Source organism: Equus caballus, chromosome 11 (genome assembly GCF_041296265.1).
Source record: "Equus caballus isolate H_3958 breed thoroughbred chromosome 11, TB-T2T, whole genome shotgun sequence".
Taxonomy (NCBI): Eukaryota; Metazoa; Chordata; class Mammalia; order Perissodactyla; family Equidae; genus Equus; species Equus caballus.
In genome coordinates this window covers 23,855,877-23,874,205 of record NC_091694.1, presented here as the reverse complement: position 1 = coordinate 23,874,205, position 18,329 = coordinate 23,855,877, and the positions used below count along the sequence as shown (strand labels likewise).

The 18,329-nt window shown below is 35.2% G+C and overlaps 1 protein-coding gene across 1 annotated transcript in view; it reads right to left on the bottom strand.

Moving 5' to 3' along the window:
- NPEPPS (aminopeptidase puromycin sensitive) overlaps window positions 1–18,329 on the bottom strand; it is a 93,410-nt gene that overhangs the window by 27,810 nt on the left and 47,271 nt on the right. Inside the window, exons 4-10 of the mRNA XM_023652653.2 lie at window positions 15,660–15,737; window positions 7,388–7,509; window positions 3,424–3,531; window positions 1,938–2,138; window positions 1,396–1,492; window positions 1,250–1,283; window positions 280–394 (exon numbers count right to left, since the gene is read on the bottom strand). Of these exons, the coding sequence (XP_023508421.2) occupies window positions 280–394; window positions 1,250–1,283; window positions 1,396–1,492; window positions 1,938–2,138; window positions 3,424–3,531; window positions 7,388–7,509; window positions 15,660–15,737 (755 nt within the window). The remainder of the gene's footprint in view (window positions 1–279; window positions 395–1,249; window positions 1,284–1,395; window positions 1,493–1,937; window positions 2,139–3,423; window positions 3,532–7,387; window positions 7,510–15,659; window positions 15,738–18,329) is intronic.

Sequence of the window (18,329 nt, the reverse complement as noted above, 5' to 3'; positions counted from 1 at the left end):
TCTTTCACCCAAATTAGTATCATGACTTCTCCATTTGCTGGCAAATTCTAGAACAGCTAAGGAAGTATTTTCTGTTGAATAAAGACTGTCCACATGCTCTTGATCAACACAGAGATTCTGATAAACACTTTTCAAAGTGGACCTTTTAAACAAAGTTTTTCTGTTGTTCAATTATTTTTTTGGCACAATGTTCCAGCCAAACCTGAAATACTATGTAGCCAAAATAATGTGCAGCAGGATGAAGATAAATATATTTGAGCACTTAAAAATATTAAATACCATAGTAACAAGATTTCCAAACCATTGATGGGCGAGTTCATGTCCCACAACCAGAGCAACCCACTGGCGTGATGAAGAACAGGAGTTTTTTGGATCAATAAGCAATGCAGTCTCCCTGCGTTAAAAAAAAAAAAAAAATTAAACAATAAAAGTATTGCAATAAAAGCAAGCATGCACAAGTAGGGGAGGGAGGTTCAAACAGTAAATAAGATGGTCAAGTCAGGCTTTAGAGATGTCAAGAAAACATTTCCTCCAAGTATACAGGATAGAGCAAGTTCCAGGAAGATCAAAGACTACTCCAAGAGAATCCACACCACACAAGACCAAAGAGGTGACAGAGTTGAATTATCGGTTTGCTGATAGGACAGCTGCCTGAAATTTTAGAAAGACTTTGCCTAAAGGATTAGAGATTATTGTGCTAGCCAGAGAGAGAAGACAATCTTTCCATTAAAGGAAGGGGAGTGGCAGGTAGGGGTAAGATGCATTCCACAGTCCAAAAAGAACACAGAGCAGGCTGTCCAAAACTTAGCTCACTGAGGAAGGCAATCGAAAGTAGAAGGCAAAAACCTGTTTATAGACCCTGCTTTAAAAATTATACAACCCACGTTTGTACTGTGGTGACAGACATGAAAAACTTGGCTAGAAGATATTCAATCAGGGAAGGCTCTTCAAGCTGGATAAATAACTATGAAACTACTGGGAGGAAGAGAAGTCACTGAAATGAGAAATTCAGCCAAAAATATATCTAAAAATGTTACTAATGCCAGATGCTCATTTTAGAATCTTACACTCTCAGACAGCAGCACCAGAGGGCACTCAACTGCACTCTTGAAATGTGCATGGAAGTGGGGGAGGTAGGAAAATTTACAGCAGATCATAAAGCAGAAGCTACTCAACTGTGATTAGGAATGAAGATCCTATGAAATCAGTGATTGAAAAGATAAGGCAGGGTAACGCATCATTAACATACCTATAAGTAACAAGGCCCCAGTTCTCCATGGCACCTTCATAAAATAAATATAAACATTTATTGATATATATACATATTTCTTCCTCAAAATCACAAAATTCAAAAAAAGTTATTACAATTCAGCAATAAAATGAAATTTACTTTACCAGCTGCAAAGTCTGCAATAGCAATGAGATCAATTTTAGGTAGAGGATAAGGAACATTGAAGTAGTCCTTATAAAAAGGCAGGGTTTTAGCAGCAACCTATAAAAGTATAAACAAAAGAACCATCCGATAAATACTTTATTGTAATTCATACAGAAATCCACAAAGGAATCCTGTTGCAAGCCAAAGTATCTCAAGTTACTAGAAACCAACCCCAGGGTGTCCTACCTCCAAAGACTGCCTTAGCCCCAAGCTTTGCGTATGTTGGCCAAACTAATCCATTTATATCTTGGTATGAAAAATATAATTACATATTTTCCCACCCACTATCTTGATAAATAAATTCCACTCTAATCATTATCTTGTAAAATGTTAATACAACACCAAGGTTGGTAGTTTCAAAATTCTATTAAAAATAAAACTAAAGTAGCATAACAAATTTCAGATTAAATTATAAATAATTGTACTAATAATTGATCAGAAATGTAAATTCCCCAACCTGGAGTTATGGACTGTTGGAACAATCCTCTTCAAGTACATTTACCTCTAACGCAAATTTTCCTTGCTCTGCTTTGCCAACAGGGGTGTAAACACGGACACACACACCATCTTTTGACCTTGTTTCTACAAAGTCATATTCACCCACGACAAATGCCACCAGATACGTAGACATGACAGGTGTGCGGGCAAACTTCACTTCCACTACATTTTCATCATCAGGGTACGGTTTCCGATCAATTACATTCTTTAAAAAAAAAAAAAAAAAATTACATTCTTTAAAAAAAAAAAAAAGAAAGAAAGGAAAATTTAAACAATTAAATAGCTTAGAGCAAACACACTCAAAAACTGCAGGCTTTGTTATCTCTCCTTCCCCCTTTCCAGCACTGCTTACCTCTCTCTCCCAGTTCAAGCAGTGCTTTTATGTGCTCAAGATCTTTCCCATTAAGAAGGACAGTGATCTGATAAAGCATTCACACTGAGAAGTTAGAGCTAAAGTGTTAAAACTATGAAGGATTTGTGAGAGGAAAGAAGCAACTTTTCTTGAATACTTAATATGCCAGGTACTGGGATGTTTTAAGGAAACTTCAATACTTTTCAAGTGAAATAAGGATAAGAGACAATTATTAATAAAAATAAAATGTAATTGTGGAATCTGACCTTTCAAAGGGTACAGATTTCTAGATTTAGAGCATTTTCTGTACCAAGGCTGGCTCTGAGCAAATTTGTGATGAAATCTCCACTTTACCTTTGGAATCCCAAATTTCCCTTTGGTGTTCTCCCCCTTTTTCCTATTCAGGGTCTGTTTCCTCCAGTTCTCTCAATTCTTTCTTCCAAGGAAGACTTATTCAAGAACTGACCTGATAAATTCATTCACACTAAACTGTAAATGAATATTTCAGTTTAATATATTAGCTTCCTCTCTAAGAATATCTGAGAAGAGAATGGCATTCTATCTACGGAATTCTCTCCACCAATAAAAGAGGCAAAAGCCAGTTATTTTCAGGTGCAGTAGGCTTTTCCAAGTTCCCCAGAGTCATATTATAGGCTACAGGCTCCTCTACGTCTTAAGGCAGTCCTAGACCACAGACTTCAAGTGGTGAATGATTATTCTGTTTATGAATGAGATCAACGACATCAGTGAAGAGGGCATATTCCAAGAATACAATCAGCCAAAAACCTAAATACACTTCATCACATGGCTATATCTTTTGGCATTTAATAAGAAAGTCAGATTTATTTCTTTCAGGGAAATTTACTAACTCATTGCTTATTTAGGTTTCCAAATTAAAATAAGTAGATAATCTAATTAATATAGTTTATAAGGAATTTCTCCCATGGGGGGGAACTCCCCAAATAAGGCAATTAAGAAAAAGAGGGCTTACTGGAAACAAAGAAAACTAATAGTTGTGTTCCTATTATGTACCAAGCACTGTACCACTAGGTGGTTTCATGCCATCCCATCTAATCGGCAAACTAAATATGCTCAAATCTTACTCAAAATATAAATATACTCACAAACACATACATACCATGTTTGATAAAGCTACTCTGTCTTTAGGAACAATTAATGAGATATCAAAAGTTGCTTTGATGGCAGGCTCATCCCAGCAAGGAAAAGCCCTCCGGGCATCAGTAGCCTTAAGAAAAGAATATGAAATGTAAATAACACTGAATTAACCTAACAGACTATTTCATGAAGTAACTGCCATTTCTTTCTATCATTCATTCAGTCACTTGTTCAAATATTTACTTTCTACTCAGTGCCAGGCAACAAGTATTATGGGCTGTCTTAGGTCTGCTACAGATCTTAACAATTTATAGTTTTAGAATAATTTACAATTATATTTTTGTTTTTAATAAAACACTTCAACATTTCAAATTTAATGCAAACGGCTTCAGCAATAATGTTAATGTAACACAGAGCATAGGAAGGTCAACAGTACACTGTAAGGATTCAGCACTGGGAAAACACGTTAAGTTGCCTCTCCGGCTTTTTTTTCAAAAATAAAAATGAAAATATTTTCAGAATATTTGATATGTTTTTTTCTGTATCTGGAATGGTAGCAATAGGAATAAAGACAAATGCTCTATCAATTCCAAACAAGTCATTTGTTTAATGGCATTTCCATATACTACACAAAAAACTGTCACCGCTTGACCTACTTAAAGAGACCTCATTCTATCTTTAAAAATAAAAAAAGAGGGGGCTGGCACAGTGGCACAGCGGTTAAGTTCGCACGTTCTGCTCCTCAGCGGCCCGGGGTTTGCCGGTGCAGATCCCGGGTGCGGACATGGCACCATGTGGCAAAAGCCATGCTGTGGTAGGCGTCCCACATATAAAGTACAGGAAGATGGGCACAGATGTTAGCTCAGGGCCAGTCTTCCTCAGCAAAAAAGAGGAGGATTGGCAGTAGTTAGTTCAGGGCTAATCTTCCTCAAAAAAATAAAATAAAATAAATAAATAATAAAAATAAAAAAAGAGAAAACCTGTTAAAGCAAAATAAATTAATGGTTCATTAGAATATCAGTTACAAAAGAAAGAAACTTGGGGCCAGCCCCGTGGCCGAGTGGTTAAGTTCGGGTGCTCTCCTTCAGCAGTCCAGGGTTTCACCAGTTCAAATCCTGGGTGCGGACATGGCACTGCCCATCAAGCCACGCTGAGGTGGCATCCCACATGCCACAACTAGAAGGACCCACAACTAAAATTACACAACTATGTACTGGGGGGCTTTGGGAGAAAAAGGAAAAATAAAATCTTTAAAAAAAAAAAAAAGGAAAGAAACACAACAAAATTAAAAAATAGAACCAACGATGAGATTCTGTATCAGGAAAGGAAGTAACAAAATATGCAGAGGCAGAGGAAGCATATACTTCTGAAAAAGGGTTTCTCCAAGGAAAAACGTTAGATGGCTGATTGCACTCTCAAAGAAATTAAATAAATTCTATTAAAGAACAAATAAGGAGCTGGCCCCGTGGCCGAGTGGTTGAGTTCACATGCTCCACTTTGGTGGCCCGGGGTTTTGCTGGTTCAGATCCTGGGCACAGACATGGCACCACTCATCAGGTCGTGCTGAGGTGGCGTCCCACATAGCACAACCAGAGGCACTCACAACTAGAATATACAACTATGTACCAGGGGGCTTTGGGAAGAATAAAAAAAAAAAAAAGACTGGCAACAGTTGTTAAGCTTAGGTGCCAATCTTTAAAAAAAAAAAAAAAAAAAAAGGAGAACAAAAGACATCTGAAAAGTAAGAGTGTAAGGAAAGAAATAGTAGCACAGAAAAATTTAAATTAGAAGCAGCAGCAGTAGAGAAATGAATTTACACTAGAGGAAATTAAATGAACGACACAGATGAGATTATTGACTGATGTTCCTGAAGAAGCCATCAGAGCACAAACCACAAGGAAGATGCAATAGAAGAAAATTTTTTTTAAAATTTTATTTAGTTAGTTTTTCTTTTTTCTCCCCAAAGCCCCCTGGTACACAGTTGTATATGCTTAGTTGTGGGTCCTTCTACTTGTGGTATGTGGGGTGCCACCTCAGCATGGCCTGATGAGCGGTGCCATGTCCGCACCCAGGATTCAAACTGGCGAGACCCTGGGCCGCCGAAGCAGAGCGCACGAACTTAACCACTCGGCCACGGGGCTGGCCCCCTAATAGAAGAAAATTTTGCTACACTGAAGAAAGATCTGAATCTAAACATCAATAGGGTTCAACAATTACTATGTGAAAGTTAATGAAACGTGAACATCTGGTGAAAATTTTTAATTTTTAGGTACAAAGAAATAATTTAACAAGCAACCAGGGAGAGAACAAAGCACAACAAAAGAACATGCTACCCTACAAAGGGAGAAGAAACATTCTAATCTGACTCCTCCCCTTGACAAAATGAGATGTGAAAGACTTTGGAATAATATGTACACACCTTTGAGAAAGAAAGATTGTAAGCTAACTGGACTACTGTCATAGGTGAGCAAGCTAAGTTTACTACTCACTGGAGCAAGAGAGAACTCACACCAAAGGGAACCATGAGGCCTCTCAGTAAGAGTGTAAGAAAGAACCTATTATATGATTCGGGATTTGGTTGGGTGATTTAGGGGGGGATTCAAGGAAAAGGGGATTCGCTCTAAATTGGGTGGTGCCAGAAAGTGGAAGCAATTCCATGAGTAGGTATCTCAATAAATCTTATTTATAGAAAGGGCAGACGAGAGCAGGCCTAAAACTGTAACTGGTGAAGCAGCAGCTGTCACTCATTCTAACCGAGAGGGAGTTTGTTATTTTGTGCACAGCACAGCCCTTGTTTTTGCCTGTGCCTGGATGAAACTATGAAGTGCCCTTGTTTTGTCTCACTCTATCATGGTCTCAGAGTAACCCTGTCTGAGGTTAGTGTTCTAGGATATTGTTTATGTCCAACAGGAGAAAAACACGGACTAGCTGTGAGTGCTAGGACAACTTGTGGATGTCAGGGACTGCTCTTTTTTCTTTGTTTTTCACCAACAAATCTGTTACAAAACCAGTAAAACTGGTCATGTATAAAGGCAAATGAAAGATTTTCAGATATGAAAAGACTCAGGAAGTATATCACCCATATACACTCCCTTAAAAAAACTATTTGGAGATGTACTCCAGCCAACCAGTCAAGGATGAAGTACTCAAAAGGGCTAGAGATAAGCATTGGAACGATTTAAACACAGAATTAAGCCAAAACAGCTGCAGCAAATGTTGTTTTAAAACAGAAAGCAACATAAAATTCTTGAAAGAGAAGATATACCAGGTAAGATAAATTAGTAGTAAAGTAGATCCAAAATTTTAGGTATGAAAAACAAAGAATACAGAGATACAGCCAGAAACATAAAAATAAACATGATCAACTGTTTTGTTATACTGAAATTTACAGGAATAAATTTAATTAGACTTCACATTTAAAAGTACCACTCACAAATTCAAAACAAGCTATATAACTTGCAAATACTTGATAAATCCAAGAAAGCACATATAATAAGATAAACAAAGGACATGTCAAAGGAGCAAAGGAACGCTATACAACAGCATTACTATGAATTTAGTAGGAAAACCACAAGTGTCAAATACTAAGAGGATAATTTTAATTAAGAAAGGTACGGGGGCTGGCCTGGTGGTGTGGTGGTTAAGTTCAAGTACTCCATTTCATGGCCTGGGGTTTGCATTCAGATCCTGGGCATGGACCTACACACCATTCATCAAGCCATGCTGTGGCAGCGTCCCACATACAAAATAGAGGAAGATTGGCACAGATGTTAGCTAAGGGCTAATCTTCCTCACCAAAAAAAAAAAAAAAGCACACGAGAGAGAGAGAAAAGAAAGATACACAGTATAAAAGCAATTCAGATATTGAAATTCATGAGTATAATTATGGCCAAAGGCACCTAACTTCAAATAGTCAAAAATAATAGAAGAGACCTTTGTCAGACGTCTAATTTAAGATCATAATATTTTAGAGAAGCATATCATACCTCAAACTGTGTGACAGCAGCATAGCGCACCTCTCCAGAAGGGGTAGTATATTTACTTCTATAGAAACCTTTCATTTTGTCATTCAGCTCTCCAACAAAATCTATCTTTAAGGTTCCTGTACCTGTGATTGAAGATAAATGAAAACCATTTTTATGAAGATATTAAGTACAAGTTATCCAAAATATATCCTTATGACGTTAATTCAGTTGGTATTTACAATGTTCAAATTGTTCCTTCCTTTCTCAAATAATCCTCCTGGCAATGGAGAGAACACAGTATTTATTAAAGACTAAGCCTAAAGTAAACCCTAAAGGCATGTTCAGGGTGACTGCTTAGAAAGTTCATTAACTTTGTTAACTTAGTCTCAAATTACCAACACATGAAGATAAAAACAGGAAAGGAAACAAATATTTACTATTAAATTATGACATGCTATTATGCATGGTGCTTTAAAAATATTTATCATCCCACAACTAGAAGGACATGCAACTAGGATATACAACTGTGTACAGGGAAGGTTTGGGGAGATAAAAGCAGAGAAAAAAAATTTTATAAACCTGGAAGTAGGTATTGTTTCCATTTTTTTTTCAGATGAGGAAACTGAAGCTGAAAAGTTAAATAAATTGCCCAAGGTCACATAATTAGTAAGTAGTAAGAATGAGATAAAAACATAGGCCTGTTTAATCCAAAAGTCATGCTCTCTGCCAATTATGCTATGTAAATTGATCCTTTTAGATGACTTCATGCCAATTATTCTAGCATTAAGACAAGACATTATCCTTTCAGTCCAAATGGAACACTGATTCCATACTTTTGTAAGAAACTGTAGGGAAGACCAATGATTTGATCAGCAAAAGGGCATAAAACAAACTCTTACAGTCACCTCAATCATTTGAAATCCAATAATATTAAAGAAATACATTTAACCAATAAGTATTAAATGCAAATAAAAATGCAACCTGAATATATAGTTTATTGTTGTATAAAAGCAAAATCAGGGGCCGGCCCGGTGGTGCAGCAGTTAAGTGCACATGTTCTGCTTCTTGGCGGCCCGGGGTTCACCAGTTCGGATCCTGGGTATGGACATGGCACCGTTTGGGAAAAGCCATGCTGTGGTAGGCGTCCCACGTATAAAGTAGAGGAAGACGGGCATGGATGTTAGTTCAGGGCCAGTCTTCCTCAGCAAAAAGAGGAGGATTGGCAATAGTTAGCTCAGGGCTAATCTTCCTCAAAGAAAAAAAAGCAAAAGCAATTTAAACAAAATGGGAGTTTTTGTGAGTATATATACTTTCATTAACAAAGATCATAATTATTATCTAGTAGTCACCTACTAAATTCAGATGCATGACAAAATAATCCCATTCTACATTTTACAAATCAAGTCACCAAAAGAACCCCCAAAATGTTGACTTTGTAATTGATCCTTTTAAAGTGCCTATTTATAAGAGGATCTAGAGCACGGGAGTCTGAAAAATCAAATATATAGTATGACTATAAAGTGATTAGCCAATCATATCAAAACTTTTCTATCCTGTTTTAAATTGTCATTTGGAATGCTATAGAGCAATGACATTAACACTGTTCAAAATGCTCTTGACTCTCTCTCTCTGACAAATCCTTTTGAATGTTCTCAAAGTCAAAGTCAAATTTTCACCTTCCAAAACTGAATATTCTTTTTTGAAAGGTCTAGAAGTCATGCAGAGTCCAAGTCTACAGAATAAGTGAATGATCAACTGTAAACTGTTTCTACATAAAACATTTAGTGTGTCTTCTGTGCCTCAAACTGGTTCTGAAAGTAATTTCAAGTGAAAATTTCAGTAAAGAAAGTGCCACATTCTGAAAGTAATCATGCTGGGAAAAACAAAACAACAACTGAAGCGCAAGTGAACAGACGCTTGTGATTGCTGTTTTTAAAACATCAGACATTCTGTCTAAAGGGACAGTGAATACTTTTTTTCTTTTAAAGAGAAACAGATTAGACAGATTACTGGGGCAGTAAATGTGAACAGAGTAAAAGAACCTGAAAGACCTCTAGATGATGGATGTTAAAGAATTGAACTATGAATAACACAAAGTTTCTGTCTTCTTTAGGAATTCACTGATTTTTTAAAAAGGAGATGTATTCACATTAATGAAGTTTAGGAGAAATATCTAATAGATATAATCTATTATAGATATAAAAACCCCCTTCCTTTAAAGAGAACTATGTGATGGAACTTTCTGTTACAATTCCATAAATGGAGCTGGCCAGTCTGTGTTCACGAAGTCAGTTGTTAGGATGTCTTTCATGTAACTCATATTCCGTGGTAAATCTACTTTCAACTTTCCCTATTTGGAATAAAAGTGGATTTAAAACTCATAACTAAATAAGAAAGGCTGCGAACACTTTTACTCGGTTTTAAATCTCCAAGGCCATCAAACCATAACAAGATATTGATAGCGATCACTTCCCAAAAGTGGACTTCTAAACAAAACACAAAGTATCGGGAAGGCTTATTGCCTGAAATTCAAACAAAATAGAAGTTAAAGTTTTAAAAAATAATGAATAAATTTAATTAGTGTCACATTATAAGATGCTAAGTATTTACTATTAATACAGTAGAATTTTATGGCAAGAACAGGAGGAAAAAGGACTTCTTGATAAATTTCACTTATCAAATTTACACCATATTGAAGAACTGACCACCAGTTTGTCTAATTTTATACCAATTTGCACACATATTTTACATTCCTTCCTCAAATTATATATATTCCAAATATAAATATTCCTCAATATTTATCTATTTCGGGTGGTAAACCTTTTAAAACATACAATAAACTCATTTATAAATTAAACAACTGAAAAATTGGGACTTCCACCAGAAACCTTATTTGCTTAAAGCTTAGGAGAGTATAAGTGTTGTAAAACCTGAAGTAGATCTTGAAATACTTTAATAAAAATTTGCTAAGCCTACTAAACGCTATAGAATTAAAGATAGATTAATTTATATAAAAAGAGAGTAAAGGTCTTTGCCTTTGTTGTCACCATTTCTTATGATCCTATTTTTCACTCTTCAAAATGTTAATATCTTTCAGTGTTTCTCCAGATAAATGGCACTTTAGAGGATCCTTAACCACTGATTCTGAGATTGTTAGGTTTACAAAGATTATGGTAACTTAACCACTATTCTAGAATGGTGCCAATTTCAGAAAAGATGATGTTTTACTTAGCCAGACAATGGTTGGCATGACTGTTAAGTTTGATGAGGCTAAACACAAAGGTTACTAACGTCCTCCTCATACTGTTCAATATTTACTCCATTACCAGAAGATAGACCACTTGTACAACCTATTAAACCTTGAAAAAATAAGGACTTCATTCTTTTTTTTTTGGTGAGGAAGATTAGCCCTGAGCTAAACATTTGTTGCCAATCTTCCTCTTTTTGATTGAGGAAGATTGTCCCTGAGCTAACATCTGTGCCAATCTTCCTCTACTTTTTGTATGTGGGATGCTCCCACAGCATGGCTTGACGAGTGGTGTGTAGGTCCTCACCCAGGACCAGAACCCGTGAACCCCAGGATGCCAAAGCAGAGCATGTGAAGCCAACCACTATGCCACTGGGTTGGCCCCAAGGACTTCATTCTTAAAGCAAAGAATGACTGGGTAACTTTGACCCAGAGAATCTTGGGAAAATGTGAAGGCCAATGATTTTCAAACAGATATTTATACATATGTAATAATTCGATAGTCATATCTGCAAGATTTTTAAATTCTAATATTTATATCAGTTACTTATATTGTTATATCAGCTAAAAATCTCCAAACTCTGTCAAATTATAGTATACTAATGGTCATAACCTTCCCTGACTTGTTTCTGCTTTTATCAGGAAATGACTTCACAATTTACCATGTTTGCTGTAAATAGTCCTTATCAAGAATGATACAACTCTTATACACTGATAATAAATGACCTCTTATATACATAAGGGGAAAAGAAGAAGGGTACAGAATATTATGTATGGCATGTTAACTTCTGTGTTCTTAAAATATTATGTATATACATAAATGCTTACTAAAGCAAGATACAGTTTTGAAAGGATACACAGGAAACTGGCTGCTTTGGAGGAGTGGAGCCAAGAGAGGAAAACAGGGACAGAATGGCAAACAAATTTTCACTATATATCATTTGAATTCAAACCATGTCCATGTATTATATTTTTAAAATATTTAATTAAAAAAATTAAGGGACCAGCCTGATGACGTAGTGGTTAGGTTTGCACACTCCACTTTGGCTGCCCAGGTTACATAGGTTCAGATCCCAGGCACAGATCTAGCACCGCTCCTTCAAGCCAGGTTATGGCAGCATCCCACATAAAATAGAGGAAGACTGGCACAGATGTTAGCTCAGCAACAATCTTCCTCAAGCAAAAAGAGGAAGATTTGCAATAGATAGCTCAGGGCCAATCTTCCTCACCAAAAAAAAAAAAAAGAAGACGACGACGAAAGAAAGAAAGAAAAAGAAAAAAATTAAAAGCATAATGTGGTCATAGAAGTGCAGACTTCACAGTTAAACTACTTGGGTTCAAATCTAGGCTCTACCACTTATTAGCTGTTGACCTTGGGCAATTATTTAAGTTAATTAAACTATCTTTGTGCCTTAGTTAGAATCTATCTAAGATAGATAGATTCTTATATAGAATCTATCTCAAAAAGGATTAAATAAATTAGTATTTGTGATGCACATAAAACAGTACCTGGCACAGATTAAGTACTCAGTAGACACATATGTGTACTATACATACACACACAAACATATATACATCTATACATATAATACACACACACATCTTCCAGGAGTTTCTGTCTATTTTTACCTGGTGAATTCTAACAAATACATTCTGGCTTCTTTTGATAATTTTTTATTTAATAAATTATATATTTTTTAAATTTAATATATGATATATTTCCTAATGCAGAACAACAATTGAATCTATGCTATCTTTTTTTGTCTATACATGTTAGGTTTATGTATCTTCTTGGACTATTTTTAAAAAACCAGTTTTAAAATATTTTTTGCTCCTCTCTTCTTCATTTTTTATTTCATTAATTTCTGCTTTTAAATCTTTATTTCTCTCTTCTATTTTCTTCAAGTTACCTGTTCTTTTTGTCTAACTTTATCTTGATGCTTAAGTAATTTTCAGTCTTTCTTCTTAACTAAATATCCTCTCTGAACAATGTTTTACCTGCATCCCACATGTTTTGATATGTAGTAATTTCATTATTCAGTTCTAAATACTTTCTAATTTCTGTAACAAGTCTTTTTTAACTTGGGAATTTTCAGAGGTATAATTTTTCCTAATATATGAGAAGGGATTTTTTTTATCTTTTGCTACTGACTTTAATCCTTACACAGTATGAACACAGAATGTAAGCTGTGATGATATAGATTTTAACTTTTATTTTATCTCTATCAAAGTAATAGCTCATAGTTTAAAATTTAGACAGTACTACAGGCTTACATGTATAAGCTGCAGGCCCCTGCCCAATGCTACCGTACCCCTAATACTGCCCCTAGTAGCAACTCTGTGATTCTAAATATGTTGCTTATATAGCTATGCCTCCATTTTTCAATTTTACATATTATTTTCTTTTTACTATAGAAAGTAAAGTTCAGCTAAACTACATCTCCCACTCCTACATCTTTTACAAAGCATTAAGTTTTCTATGACCTTGCAAATCTGAAAATATCTTTATTTTGCTCTCCTTAAATTCAGTTTGGGTAACCATGGTATTCTAGGTTGAAAGTCAGATTCACTCACGATTTTGCAGGAAGGGCTTCGTTCGAGTCTAGTTTCCATTGCTCCTAGTGACAAGTCTGCTATTCTGATCCCTGAACTTTGAAGGTAATCTGCTAGCCTTCCTACCTTCCTCCCAACTCCCTCACCTCAGATAGAAGGTATTTGAAAGCTTCACTTTATCCCCAAAAGTTCTAAAATTTGCTTTGGTATGGGACTTTTTACATTTATTGAATTAGTCCCTCTCAATGATGTAACTTTTCAAACTAAAGGTTCCTAGCCCATCAGTTCAGAGAAATTTTCTTGTTTTGTGTCTTTAACAATTTCCTCTTCCATTTTCTCTCTCTTTTACTAGATGGATGTTGGCTCTGTCTAGTAGACTGGTCCTCAAATCTTCCTACTATTCGGAAAATTCCTCTATTTCATCTTCAAAAACTTCTACTGGGTTTTTAATTTCTATTGTATTACGCTTTCCAAAAGTTTTCTTTCTCTAATTCTTTCTGTTTGATGGTATTCTGTGTTGTTCTTGCTTAATGAATATAATATTAACAATATCTCTAAGGATATTAATTCATTTCAGTGTCTTTGAGACTTTCTTTTCATTTGCCTTTGCTTCTTACAAGTTCCTATATTTCTATTATACTTATTATTTTGCTTTTTGCTCTTTCACATTAGAAGTTTTATCAAATGTCTGGTAACTGTTGCTCCGGTGACTTTCGGTTTGTCCATGCTACTTGCTTCAGCCAAAGAAATATGAGCGAACATCAAGTACACCACCATCCATGCAGAAGCTTTAAATCTGTCTATGGTTTGGCTCTGTCCCCATCCCTGAGCTTCTGCCCCCTGCCCTAGGAGAGAAGCATGCTGCAGATAGTAGCTGCTCACTGCAGGTCCTGGAATGAGAAGACTTGGGAGCTGAGTAGAGCTCAGTACAGTTGGCAATATGGCTGCAGATGGTTAGCAGTCCTCAGGCCATATGTAAACAAGAAATATTGGTTGTAAATCACTGAGATTTGTGATTCTATTTGTGGGTTAAAATGTACACATACACTTACACACAGAATATTTCTGCAAGAATTTACCAAACAATGGAAGTAGAAGGAGTCAGAGAGAGGAAACAATTTTCATGTTATATTCTTCAGTATTTTTTAATACATGTTCATGGCAAAATGTTTATTTTTATAAGTTACATGTAAAAAAATCCTAATTAGAAAAAGGCAAAACGAAAGGTCTCTAAGAGCACTGAAATAAAAGACAAACTTCTCCAATTTAAAATTTTTCTAAAAATACTTTTACAGTAAGGCAATATATTCTCAGTATAAAAACTATGGAAACAAGAGAAAGACAGAAATAAGAATAAAAATCATCAATTACGTCAACACCCAGATATGTCATTATTTGTACCATTTTAGAGATATGATTCATCACCTTGTATACGTAATTTTATATTCTGCTTTTCAATTTTACTCTATAATAAGCACCTACTGTGTTATAAGAATTCACAAACCTCACTTTTAATTGCTATATATATTTAAGCATACAGATATGCCACAATTGGCTTAATTATTCCCTTAGTGTTGGACAAATATATTAATTCTAATTTTTACTACCTTAAGTAATGTCTCATTAGACATTTCTAGGCATAAAGCATTTCCTATAGTTAGGATTTTTCTTTAGGATATATTCCTATTACCAGAATTGCTGGGTGAAGAGATGTGAACATGTTCAGGCTCTTGATACATAATGCCAGACTGCTTTCCAAATAAATTATATGGATTTACACTCCCATCGGTAATAAACATCAGGGCAGTCACATCATGGAGAATCTTTTTTTAACTTCAGCTTACATGACAGGCAAAAACCGATGTATGAGTAAGCATTATTTTGATAGTTTTCATTACTAGGAGGCTGAATATCTTTTCACATGTTTATTAGTTATTTGAATTTTCTTTCACACAAATTACCTGTTGCTTTGCATTTGCTCATTAATAAAAGCCTTAGTGCTTTACCAATTGATTTGTATATAATTTCTTCCATGACACTGAGTTCAGAAAGTCTTCTATTTTCCTTGAGCTTTTATATCTAATAATAGTAACATATCAACAAATCTTTCCTTCTACACCCTCACTGGCATATCTATCTAGTCTCTGGTTGTACATCAAAATCATCTTGGGACTTTCATCTCAGAGATGTGGATTCAATTAGTAGAAGGAGGAGCTAGGTAAATGTATTTTTTAAAAGCTGAAACTGAAAAGATGAAAAAAATGCATTATGTTCTACGGTAGAATGATCATTAGTTTTTGGTCTGGTTTTTTTTTTTTTTTTTTTTTTCCTGGTGGCCAAAAGTTACAATGAACCTGACTCTTTCAAAAGCTTGTCTTAATGCTTAATCTGCTTAAAACAATGAGGGGAAAAAAATGGCATACAATAAATTTCTTTGGAACAAGTAAGATGTCAGTACTCATCACGGAATTTTACAAAAGCCCCATGTCTCACCTGTTTGGAGAATACTAGGAAAAGACAAGGTGACTTTCTCATCTTCATTCTGATAGTTAAATCCTGTAGCATGTATTTCTGGAATGGAAAAAAAAAACATTACTTCACAAATCTGACTGGACTGATATAACCAAATTCAGACTGCAGCAATTAACATCTTTAAGAGCAAAATTTCTACTAAAACTAAATATTCTTAATTTAATACATTAAGTTCCTATTAACAAAAGTGTCACTTTAGGCTATATGATCTAAGTTAAATAAGTTCCTTAAAAACAATTACGCAAACAAAAAAAAAAACCAATTATGCATCCTATATTATTAATTCACAAAATTTTTATGACATAAGGGAAATAGGGCGACTGTAACTGTGAAAAGGTTTTCTACCAGATTACCAGCCCTGCTTCATTTTCATCTTTGTATGACTATGACACAGCTTTCTATGTTGCAGTCTTCCTCATGAACATCTGAAAGACTGAGCAAAAGGCCAAGATTTCAGTGTTAAAGATATATCAGTGAAAGTTCTGTTCCCACCCAAAGATAGGTAACAATTCCAACTAAGATCTAAATCGAATTTATTTCCAGTAAAATTCTTTGTTGTTACATTTTATAGAAATAAAGAAGGTGAAAACAGGTGTGTGGATTAAATTAAGGCTTTGACTTCCTCTCTACCAGGAGTGAGAAGAGACTGCTTATTTGATACTTTATAATGTTTAGTTGACACTTTAGGGAAAGAACTAAGTAGATCAATTTCCAACCATATCACATCACATCCCAAATGAAAAGTCAAAGAGGTAGCCTTAATAAGCACATGAAAAGATGCTCATCATCAACCATCAGGGAAATGCAAATCAAAACCACAATGAGCTACCACTTCACACCCAATAAGATGACTACAATCAAAAAGACAGATAATAAGCGTAAGGGAGGATGCAGAGAAAATGGAACCTTCATATATTGCTAGTAGGAATGTAAAATGATGCAGCCGCTTTGGAAAACAGTCTGGCAGTTCCTCAAAAGATTAAAGAACGAGTTACCATACGACCCCGAGATCCCACTCCTAGGTATATTTCCAAGAGAAATGAAAACATATGTCCACACAAAAACTCATACACAAATGTTCACGGTAGCATTATTCATAACAACTAAAAAGTGGAAACAACCCAAATGTCCATCAACTGATGAATGGATAAAATGGATACAATGGAATATTATTTGACAACAAAAAAGAAATGAACTGCTGATATATGCTACAATATGGATAAAGCTTGAAAACATTATGCTAAATGAAAAAAAAAAACATACAAAAAGCCACATATTTATAAGAAATGTCCAGCATAAGCAAATCTCTAGAGACAGAGAGTAGATTAGTGGTTGCCTAGGGCTGGGAGGTTGAGGGGAAATGGGAAGTAACTGCTCATGGATACTTTGTTTTTGTAGTGATGAAAACGTTCTAAAATTGATTCTGATGGTGGCTGCACAACTCTATGAATATAATAAAAAACAACTGAATTCTACACTTTAAATGAATGGATTGTATGGTATGTGAATTATATCTCAATAAAACTGTTACTAGGGGCCAGCCCCGTGGCCGAGTGGTTAAGTTTCTGTGCTCCACTTCAGCGGCCCTGGATTTCACCAGTTTGGATCCTGGGCATTGAGCTAGCACGGCTCATCAGGCCATGCTGACGTGGCGTCCCACACAGCACAACCAGAAGGACCTACAACTAGAATATACAACTATGTACTGTGGGGCTTTGGGGAGAAGCAGAAGAAAAAAAAGAAAACATTGGCAACACATATTAGCTAAGGTATCAATGTTTAAAAAACAAACAAACCAAAAGAAACTGTTACTAAAAGAGAGAGAGAGGTAGTAGGCTTATCAGTCACAGGCTTAAGCTTGATATGGGTAACAGTGATTAAGATTTAACAACATTCTATGAGCCAGGAAAGATGCCCACAATTCATTCTTTTTTTTAAATGAATCGCCTAAGAATTGAATTTCTGATATTTCTAATATCATCATGGTTCAAACATGTCTTTATAAGGCTAAACTCTTTACAAAACCAGTAAGAAACTGTAATTTCAGATTTTAAAAGAACTTTAATCAGTTATTCTTCATTTTACAGATAAAGAAAATGAGATACATAAAGTTACTGATTTGCCTAAGGTCATATAGCTGGACTAGGACTCAGTTCCCTTCCTACTTGTACTGCCAAAATTCTTTCTACTATCATAAGCTAGCTCCTAAATTTGAACAGAAACTCAAGACTGCATATATACAATACTGGTGAAATCTCTACTGAAACAATGACTTTTGCTGACAAAAACTCGAGATTTGCTCTAACCTGAATCCCAGGAATAGAATGATACTTAGCCTATAAGGAAGCCAAGAATTACCTCAATGCTTAAGAATGTACTTTTCTGACTTAGATGTATCAAACAGCATTATTGTAGCTCTGAGGTTCTATGGTCAAAGACCATCTCCATCAAGGTACACTAAAGCCAACTTGTTTGTATAATTGAAACAATCAAGTTTCCTATTGCTAGATTCCATTTTGCAGCATATGCTTTCAAATGTATGTATCAACTATATTACAATGTGTACAAAAAAGAGCAAAATTCCCTCCAAAATTCTCTCTTAGAATAGCCATATATTAGAATTCTTTTTTT